Raw genomic sequence first — 10,748 nt, forward strand, 5'->3', positions numbered from 1 at the left:
TCTTAATCCTTTAGCTTGTTCTTTGCTTGTCTAGTTTATAGCCTTTTATTTTGCTAATTTAGTGCTAGTTCGTCACAACCTCTCTATTTTATTTCGACTTAGCTAAGCTCGTGAATTAGAACGATTAGTAGTCCACCTACTCCTTGTGGGATCGACCCTCTAGAGTGTACAACAATAAAATCGTGCATTTGCGAGGTATTACTTGATACCATCAGATGCCAGAGACCGTTTGTGCTCTAGGACTTCTGAAGTGACGGACCCGATCCAGGGTATATTGGATGCAGAGGATGTTCGATATGCATGTGTAGCAAATTCCCAAGAAGGGCACAAGGACATGCTAGTTCAGGAGCATGTGAGGGCACTCACTTGACCAGACGGTGACATGTGGTGCAAGACATGGCTCGTTGTAGCATGGTGTGTCGGCTAAGGGGAGGTTATCAAGACTTGTGATGTTTCGGATGTCTAGAGTTGGGGCTGTAGAGTGTGGGAGTCCTCCGTGGAGGTCAAGGTCCGAGTTAAGATGATGGTACTTGGTTTGAGGGGAGGATTGTTAGGGTGCAAACTCTTGTCCCACATCGATAGAATAAAGATGGAAGATCATATTTATAAGTGTCCAGAAAATATAATAGTATAAGGCCTTTTGGGAAGGAGCTCCAAGAGTAAATCCGTTAAGGCTTGACCCAAAGCTGACAATATCGTACTATTATGGGTTGTGGACACACATGCAGCAGAGGCCCAACATAGAAGGATATTCACGCTTCCGCACAACAGTAGCGAATATAGGTGGGGCTTCATACAAGTCCTTCCCACCACTTGGCCTGCACATTATATCTAGCACACACGTATGTAAGACAATTTTACGAAAGTATCTGGAATATCTGTATAAAAGTCAAATTGATGTGAATTGAATAGACGGAGTTGTTTGGGCCAAAATCGGCATAAGGACTAAGCCCGTCTAGTTTGGTTTCGGGAGTTGGGCCAAGGAAGCTGAAGAATTACAAGAAGCCCACAAGTAAAGAGGAGCCCGCGTGTTAATAAGTCACCCGGGAGAATTCAGGGAGAATTTAGGGAGATCAGGGAGAATGGAATATAAAGCTGCGTTTATGGAAAGAAGTGTAGGACCACTCGGATTGCTTACCGTACAGGGAATAGGAAAGAGCTAGGGTTCTTACCCTATAAATAGTCAAGAAAGCATAGAAGGAAGCATGATCGAAGATCACTCACGCATAACACATTGTACTAGCTAGGTTTACGTTCCGCCTTCCTTGTATTCGTTCTCATATCAACAGCTAGTGCAATCCTTGGAAGGGTACCTTCCCTTCCCGTTGTCGTTTTCCACATTGGGTTTTCCGCGTCACCAAATCTCACGTGTCAACCTTTACTTACGTACTTAATTATTACTTTACGTTGTGCCGAGTAAGACCGCATTGACCTCGTATAACTTAATTCGGTAGAAAATTACCAAAACTAATCGACCTGAAGGAGTATGAGATTATGAGAATATCGGATGTAGTTCGAGCTTGAACAAGAGGAAGACTAAGAAACACGGTCGTCTTATGTGTCTCACTGTTGTAGAGATTCCCGAATGAAATAGTAACAGATTCATTATCACGAGTCTGATCATGATTCCCTGCACGCACATCTTGGATATCAGAGTCGAGTTGGGTGACCGTCAACTTCAAGTCTTGTACAACCACGCTAAGAATCCCCGCCAGACATGATGAAAATGCTATATTCAAACTCGCCGAGTCTGCGCATTCTACATCCGCAATTGAATAAGTTCCATTGTCACTTATGCTTGCTATCTCGTAAAGCACCTTCACAGCGCAACAAAAGTACAACAACATATTTATTGCCAAAAAATACAAGAAAAAAATTAAAAAAAATACTATTTATAGTAAGTTGATCTCTGAGAGCATGAGATGACGATTCCCATTACTATTTTTGGAAAGTCGTTGTCAGAGGCAGCCACCTTAATTAATTCATGCTAAGTCACTGTGTGGCACGGCTGACTAGCTAGAAATTAAATCTGAGGAAAAGAAACAAAAGGCGATGACGTGGACCCATTTCTTGTAATTTGTTTAAAATGAGTTCCATTTTTGTAATAAGCTTCCGTTTCAGTTTCAACCCCATGTAAGCAAAAATTGTCAAATTATCTTCCTGATTTCTCAAAATACACTAAGAAATAATTAAGACTAAATAAAATGGTAAAGATGTAAAGCTAAGGCTTGTAAGTCGTACCTTACTGTCATGATCAGTATTGAGGCCAAAAGTGTAAACAGGGAAACCACTAACGTCAACGTCAACGGTAGAGGGGTGATCGTATCCGCTACTCTGTTCGCCATCGGACACAAGCATGATAGCGGTCGTACGCCCCTCGTATTGCCTCCGTTGGGCCAACACACTTAAGGCTGTTTCTAGGCCTAATGTGATATTTGTGTAACTATCAGCCTCTAATTTATTGATTAGCATCTCAATTTTGGCTTGCCCATTCTTGTCCATTGCTGTCAATGGGCACAACCTGACCGCTGTCGACGAGAATGTGACGATTGATAAACGATCAATTGGGCTCAATTTTTTCACCAAAAAGTTCATAGATGTTTTCAACTTCTCCAATCTATTTCCCCACATACTATAACTCACATCCAATACCGCAACTATATCAACTCCACATCTTCGGTCCCCTGTACCCGACCCCATCAGCTCCACTACCAACCTGTAATCGGTTTTCTCCAAAGGTGAATCTGCCTTGGTCAATATTTGTATCGCTATTTTTTATGATACGAATTCTTCAGGTGCTAAATATATTGCGAGAAAATAATGGTCAAAGTCATATCGAGTGACTTTGTTGTGGCATGTGCGCCACTTTCCCCTGACCTGCCCCCGTGATGTACTCGTAACTCCTTTTTTTATTTATCTATATATTGCTCCTTTCTTCCAAAAAAAAAAAAAAAAAAAAAGTCATATCGAGTTTTTTTTTTTTTTTTTTTACCCACCCTAGTCCCTTCGTCTCGTGTTTTTGACCTCACACTATTACTTTATTGGTTTTGTTATGTCCTTCATGGAATCATGGCTATAGATGATCATTCTCAACAATTTCCAAGCTTCTTCAAGATATTTTTCGAGCCTCGCCACGACCTTCAAAGATTGGTATGCCTCTTAACTTGGCAATTAACCATTTTTTACGGTTTTTCTGACATGTGCTGTGTTAAGGATACTTAAAATGGAAAATTTGATTTTGTACTTCAATTTCTAATATATTTCAAACTCAGAACTATCCGTTTAAGTATCCTTAACATGTGTCAGTTGCCCAGTTGGGCACAAGTTAAAAAACCGTTCTTTTATTTGCCAAAGTTGCATGATCGAATGGGTTGTGTTTTTAGCGTACCCTTTATTACTTGTTTGGATCTCTTATTTTGTCTAAAAAACTAGTCCTGGTGACTGCACCCTTTTTTGAGTAAGTTTTCCTTGAGACGGATATATCTTTGTATACAAACGGGCCATAGAATTAACAACATATTCCCATGCATGTGATCTAATGCATGCATGCAATGTGTGATAATGTCAGACTTATGATGTTGAAGATAACCAGAACTTCGGAAAATATAGTACAAATTACAGAGTAAATTATTGCAGAGTACATTTTATTTAATGTTTTGAGAAATTGAAAAAATCTCAGTATCTTCCGGATGAAACAATCAGTTTTGTTTGTTATTACCTCGTAATCTCGTGTCTGATATTAGAGTCCTAGTCTCGGCTACATGAGATAAGTACTCCGTAGATCAGAATTCAGATGCATGCCATATTTCTTATGTATATATATGGCGGTTAATCAACTTTTATAACATAACTCAGTTAGTAGCTTTTATTTTTCCTGCAGAACATGGAATGCTGGATTTGGTCAGACAATATAGAAGGAGATTTGGTGCGATCACCCATCATAATATCAAGAAGATTAATTCTTATCAATTTGAAAATCCGTCTTTTATCGTTGTAATGCGGCCATCTTACGTGAAGTATAAATTTCTTATGGTAAGACCATAAGATGATTACTTAGACTAAGTTTATCCAAGGTCTTAACATGGGTCTCAAGTTAAGATGTGATGGCGTCTTAAGCTAAGACTTGCAATAAAGTGGGTGAAATCTGTTGGGTCTTAATTTGAGTCTTGGAATCCAACACTCATCTTAAGACCCATGAATAATGTTTGGTGAGGTGAAAGGTGGGTTCTATTTATTGTAGTGGATGTTTTTATGGGTTTTAATGCTTTTTGTGAGTTTTAAGGGATAAAGTGGAAAAATATAAGTGTCTCAAGTGAGTCTTAAAAATAAAATATCAAATCTTAAGACTCGTACTCGTATTTTAGTCTGAGGTAAGACCTGGATAAACTTAGCCTTAGACTTATTTAGCTAAGAAGATTAACTGAATGATCATAAAACATTTGAGAGACGGAATACTTTACCTTTAACAAATGAGATGAAAAAAATGCGTACTAGTTTAATTTGTTTGAATAATTTGGTGCTGCAGAATGTTGGTATTTTGCTACCCACAGTCCACAGAGTCACATATATAGGTTAGAGATGACTAGAATTACCGAATTTAGTCAATACAAAGTACATACATCTACTTTTTTTTATCGTTACATTGACGCAAATGCAGTTCCATATAGATAATAACGCTTAATTTATTTAATCATTCAATCAATCACTCATCTCATTCAATACCAATTTCATTTAAGATATCTGTCTGAGTTTAATACAAAATCAAATTCAAATTTTAATATTATAATTTCCAAAATAATTAGGTCTAATTATTTCCTAATTCCAAGTTGGTCAGCAACCAAACCCTATAAATATCGAATTTTTTTCCAAAATGGGTTTTAATAACAAACAATTTAACAAAATAGGGTAACTTTGAAACTAATTACCAAAAATGGGTCCACGTAGGCTCGGTTTTGGCGATGGTAGGTTCAGGATTAAGGTCGCTTAGCGGGAGAGCGACTTGGTGTAGCTGATGGGAATGGAACACGGAATCTACTAACATCTCTTTCACACCCAATGACGAAGCTATGTACTGGCCGGATGGGCCACGGCCCGGGCAAAGATTGAAAGCTTAATTAGTAGTATTTGAGATGCAATTATAACATGATTCTTTCCTGGCTCAGTTGGTTAGATTAAATTTCCACTTTCATATTGCCAACGGTTAGGGGTTCAACTCCTCAGAGCGTCATTTTCTCCCCAACTCCTTTTATTTTTAAATTTTAGAATTCGGATGTATTGTTTCACTCTATTTTTTTTACACATACAATATATACTTTGAATTATTTATGCTTTATTTCGTAATTCTTTCTCGCCCTCATTCCGTAATGTTTTTTTTCTTATATCACCAAAAAAATCTTCAATATGATACTTTAGTCTTTAACCTTGTTTCATTAATAGGTTCATCAAAAATATATCCGTGCAAAAGGTTTATTGCAACCAATTTACTTGCGAAATTTTCAAAGTCGGAAATGAAATGCGGCCCCACCCACAATTCCATCCTAGCTTCGTCCCTGTTCACACCCCTTACCATAACACTAAGTGTAAAGTGATGTCTTATTAAGGGGATTAAGTTTCCATATTTAATGCTAACAGCAATAAATGTGTTTTGGGACTTGAATAACGATTACTCAATATTATCTTTAATCACTTCCCTTTAACATATAAACTTTCTTGCACTAATGGTTAGGTAATATTGAATAAGTGTTAGTTTTGTGGAAGGTCCTGTGTGACTCTCCTTAACAGCCTTTTTTTTTTTGCAAACACCTAAGTCGCTGTGGGGGTAGGCGATTTGAGCTAAAATCGCTCACTCCCGGAGCGACTTGCCGTTTAAGTAGCATACTGAGGTTTGGGTGGACATTAAGTGACACTTTGGGTAAGGTCGTTGAGCGGGAAAGCGACCGAATCCTGCAAACCGATGATGAGCGTTGGCACCCATTTTGAGTAAATACTTTGAAACTCAACCTATTTCGTTAATTTGTTTGTGTTTACGCCCATTTTGGAAAAACATTCATAAATATCACCCTCTAACCCAGCCCTTCTTCAATAATTCCTTTTCTCATCGCAATTTTCATCAGCACAAGGTAAACTTTCGTCTTCTTTTAATTTCTTGCTCTTTGCAATCGCAACTGGTATCAGTATCGGTATCGGAAATTGATGATTGTATTCGAATTTTGAATTGATATTAGAACCGATATCAGTATCGGAATCGTAATTCGATGATTGTATTCGAATTTTGAATTGATATTACCACTGCGAACAATTAGGGTTTTATTTTCTTGATTTAGAACTCTAAATTTGATTATCATATTAATTGTTAAAACTGTATGATTGTATGTCGTTTTTGTGATTAGAAGATGCAATTTCTATAGCGTGTTTGATTAATTGATTGATAATTTGATCTAAAAGTCGACTATTCGCTTCTGATATTATGCTCTTTTGTTGAATTTTTGTTTAAATTTCGTTTTTTATGAGGAGTTTGATTGATTGGAATCTGATTTAGTTTTCAAAAAATTGATCGTTTTGTCTGATTGTATACGGTTTACAAATTATCTGAAGGAAATTTCAAAAAAAACGTATACAATCAAATGAAAAAGATAATTAGTTTTCCATATGACCTGGTTGTTAGTTATGGTTATTATGGCTTTCCTGTATTAGGGGCTCTCGTCGATTCTCGATTTCTGTCTGCTTCGGGTTTCTGAGTGCTTAAGTCTTAATTGCTGCTTTTGATTATTTGTAGATGCAAATCTTCGTCAAGACCCTAACTGGCAAGACCATTACTCTCGAGGTTGAGAGTTCTGACACCATTGACAATGTCAAGACCAAGATTCAGGACAAGGAGGGCATTCCTCCAGACCAGCAAAGGCTGATCTTTGCAGGCAAGCAGCTGGAGGATGGCCGCACCCTTGCTGATTATAACATCCAGAAGGAGTCCACCCTCCATTTGGTGCTCCGTCTAAGGGGAGGGATGCAGATTTTCGTGAAGACCCTTACCGGGAAGACCATCACCCTGGAAGTTGAGAGCTCAGACACTATCGACAATGTTAAGACGAAAATCCAGGACAAGGAAGGGATCCCACCAGATCAGCAGAGGTTGATCTTTGCAGGGAAGCAGTTGGAGGATGGCCGCACCTTGGCTGATTACAATATCCAAAAGGAATCCACCCTCCACCTTGTCCTCCGACTCCGTGGTGGTTTCTGAGCTCCTGGGGTTCCGACTTTACCTTTTTAAGACTCGTTCCCTTCCATTTTACGACAACTATTCCGTTTGTTTAAGTCATGAACCAGTTATGATGATCTTGTTTGAGTAACTACATGAATAAAAGTCCCATTTACCTCTATTTTGTGTGTTGTTATATCCATCAAACTTCATTTACTGATATTGTTTGCTTTACAACATATCAACTGCTTATTGATCATGTGGTAGTTCCCCTGTTTTTATTCATGTTTTATTCAAGTTTCAAATTCCTGTGTTTATCAACCTGTCAAAAGTTCCTGTGTTTTTCAACCTGTCAAAAACTCCTATGTTACCTGTCGAAATTTACCTGACTTGTGAGCCTAATTTAACCCATTGTTACATTATAACCTCCAAACGTCCGTAACCCATGATGATTTAGCAAATCTTCATTCGGGCAGAGTTTGTTACATCTGAATGAAGTTTTCGAATTGTCGACCTAAATTTGATTTTTCTTACTTATTTGATGGAGTAACGTTAAGTTCTATGACCCAAATTCGACCTGCCCGAACTGTTTGATGGATCAAGTGGTAACATTTACTTGGCAAAATTTATGACTTGAGTTGAGATCATTTTTGCATGCAAGACAAGTGGTTATTACTGAGATATATTCACAGAATTGAATAGATTTTCCTGAACAAAACTTTACTGCTATCAGTGTGTTTGTTTTTCTATTGGGCGTTGGTGTTAGTTGCAAAGATAGCTTGCTGTTAATGAATGTAGGCATGTAACATATTAAAGCTTCAGTAAATTATTACCTATAGACTTCTGTTACACTTTAAACTGTTGAAGTTTGTAAAACTAAGGGAATATTCTTCATGGCTGTTGATGATCTTCCTAATAACTTTCCAAGCTTCTTCAAGATAATTCTTGAGCCTCGACATGACCTTCGTAAATTGGTACTACACTTAACATTTCTATCCCTATCCCTATTCGTTTTCGTTACTTCTGGTGACAAATTGTGTAAATATGATGTCTTTTCATCTTCATTCTTCAGTTTTGTTTTCGGCGTCCTTAATTGTATCAGGGGATTCCGAAGAAGTTTATGACAGACCATGGGAAGGATCTCTTGGATGTTGTAAGCCTCAATATTCCAACTGGTAAGACGTGGAAGGTCGAGTTACTGAAAGAAAATGGTAGGGCTTGGTTTAATGATGGTTGGCATAAAGTTGTGAACTTTTGTAAAATATGTCACGGTCATTTCCTGATGTTTACATATGTAGGAAAGTCTCAGTTCAATGTGTATATTTTCGACATGACCGCTTGCGAGATTGAGTACCCTCTTGATCGTCATGAAACCAGGGAAGTACGGAAGAGAGTGAGTGTCAGTAAGACCAAGATGAACTCTAGTGCACCTATTTCTTCATCACAAGGTGCATTTTTATGTTTTCTTTTCATTTGTTCTTATGTTACTCAGACTCTTCATATACGTTGTGTAATTTTGGATATTCGACTTGCGAATATGGGTATAACACTTCATTTAAAGTCGAAATGCCCAATTTCATCGATTGACACAGTCATTTTTTTTTTTACCGTTTATTGGATGAATCAAATGTGTAAATTTTTTCTTTGGTGCAGAAAAAGGGATGGGTGTTTTGGTGAGACAATACATAAGGAAGTTTGGTACTCTCACTCAAATACAGGTCAAGAAGATTAATTCCTATCAATTTGATATCCCGTCTTTCACAGTCGTAATGCGACCATCTTATGTGACTGATCTCTTTTGTTTGGTAAGTACTCAACTTATATTTACAAACTCAAGTTGTATGTTTAAGACTTTAGGTTATTGCCTCTCCTAAGCCAGGATTTAGGCTTTCAAACTCAAGTCGATTATTGGTGTTCAGCTGATTCACTAATGCAATCTTTTCTTAGTGCAGCATTCATGAAACAGTAATAAAACCTTCACAAAAATTTTTGCAGAGGGTTGTTTGAAACTTTTATAACTTGAATTATCTAATGTATGTGTCAAACACGAGTGCATGTCCAAGTCCAGTTATGGGTAATTTGTAAACAGAGTTGTGTTTCAACCCCAGAGTCATGTCGATGCACAATACACAACCAAAGTGAGGAGTCGAAGTAAATAGAGTAAAACTACTGCAAATTTCATTTCTCTAGCTTAATTTTTATTGATTTGGTACCACAGAATGTACCGTTAGCATTTGGTGGCGAGCACACAAGTATTAAACCAGGAAGTTACACACTCGTGAATCCAAGAGGTGGTACATGGTCTGTGAGATGTATTGGCACACCGAGTTATAAGAAGTTCTATAGGGGATGGAAACAGTTTGCACTGGACAACAATTTACGAAAAGGTGATATCTGTGTTTTTGAATTGATTAAGGTAACCAAACGTCTGATAAAAGTCGAAATAATCCGATGTTCATCTGATGCTGCTGTTGCTAGTCTGAGTAGTTCCATGAAATCTGAAGACGTGACGGAAGATTGAGGTTATTTTAACTGAAGATTAAACTTTCAAATAATGTGATGTTCTAGTCACTTTGTTCCGGAAAAGGGCAAATGTAACTATGGCGAGGAAAGGTTGTAGGGAAGTGTACTATGTTGGTTTGTATGTAATTGAACAATCAAGTCTATGCTTTAGGAAAACTAATGCGGTGTTCTCGGCTAACTCCGTTTTGTAAGCAAATATTGTTTGTAGGAGTTGTTTTGTTTTTGTTGGTAACAAGTTAAAGACTTCCTTCTACGCTTGTTTAAGTAACGCGTTCGGATCCTCCCGGTAGAGGTGGCAATCGGGTCACTTGGGTCGGTTACGGGTCGGCTCAAAGTGGTCGGGTCATATCAGGTTCGGGTTGTGACGGGTTAGCGGCGGATCGGGTCGGTTACGGTTCATGTCGGGTCATCTTCGGGTCGGGTCATCAACGGGTGGCAAGTCGGGTCGGGTCAATATCGGGCCAGATTATAAGCATATATTTTCTCTTATGTATTTAGCTTTAGATGTTTAAATTTATGTTTAAACAAAGTCTAGGTATATTAATTATAATTTTAAGTGAAAATAATTAATATTAATGTCAATTTGGTATTATTTACACCATTATTAAGCTAATTCATTATCGGGTCATCTATCGGGTTGAGTCAATAACGGGTCACGGGTCGGGTCGGGTCGTTTCAGGTCAGGTTCGGGTTGGAAAAAATAAGGATGTTATCGGTTATCGGGTCGGGTTGTGTCGGATCGGTTCGGTTTCGGGTCACCCAATTTTCGGATTGTATCGGGTCGGTTTTCGGGCGGGTCGGGTCAGCTTTTGCCAGCTCTACTCCCTGGTACCATTATGATTGGAGGTACATTGTCTAGATAGCTGATCAAAATTCAAATGTACCAAAGAGAATATTTTTTTTTTATTTTCTTAGATTGGTTTATATAAAATATTTTTTCATTTTTATAGGTATAACATTTAATAATATGGTATTTAAAGTTTATGTAAGTAGGCGATTAATAAGGAGGGTACGGACAAATTCTAGACCA

At 37.9% G+C, this 10,748-nt stretch overlaps 3 protein-coding genes across 3 annotated transcripts; 2 read left to right on the forward strand and 1 right to left on the reverse strand.

Annotated features, from left to right (window-relative positions):
• Positions 1-1,442: 1,442 nt before the first annotated feature.
• On the reverse strand, positions 1,443-2,700 carry LOC141654972 (E3 ubiquitin-protein ligase WAV3-like). The gene is made up of 2 exons (XM_074462077.1): positions 2,242-2,700; positions 1,443-1,817 (listed from the first exon to the last, which is right to left on the reverse strand). The coding sequence occupies exons 1-2, from the start codon at positions 2,698-2,700 to the stop codon at positions 1,443-1,445; spliced, it is 834 nt and encodes a 277-aa protein (XP_074318178.1).
• A 3,322-nt stretch (positions 2,701-6,022) lies between these two features.
• Positions 6,023-7,376, forward strand: LOC141656964 (polyubiquitin). Its single transcript, XM_074464060.1, has 2 exons — positions 6,023-6,119; positions 6,776-7,376. The coding sequence occupies exon 2, from the start codon at positions 6,776-6,778 to the stop codon at positions 7,235-7,237; it is 462 nt and encodes a 153-aa protein (XP_074320161.1). The 5' UTR covers positions 6,023-6,119; the 3' UTR covers positions 7,238-7,376.
• Positions 7,377-7,478: 102 nt separating this feature from the next.
• On the forward strand, positions 7,479-9,960 carry LOC141656961 (B3 domain-containing transcription factor VRN1-like). Its single transcript, XM_074464057.1, has 5 exons — positions 7,479-8,169; positions 8,298-8,406; positions 8,494-8,643; positions 8,849-9,000; positions 9,414-9,960. The coding sequence occupies exons 1-5, from the start codon at positions 8,089-8,091 to the stop codon at positions 9,714-9,716; spliced, it is 795 nt and encodes a 264-aa protein (XP_074320158.1). The 5' UTR covers positions 7,479-8,088; the 3' UTR covers positions 9,717-9,960.
• The last annotated feature ends 788 nt before the right edge of the window (positions 9,961-10,748 follow it).

Source organism: Silene latifolia, chromosome 5 (genome assembly GCF_048544455.1).
Source record: "Silene latifolia isolate original U9 population chromosome 5, ASM4854445v1, whole genome shotgun sequence".
Classification (NCBI taxonomy): Eukaryota; Viridiplantae; Streptophyta; class Magnoliopsida; order Caryophyllales; family Caryophyllaceae; genus Silene; species Silene latifolia.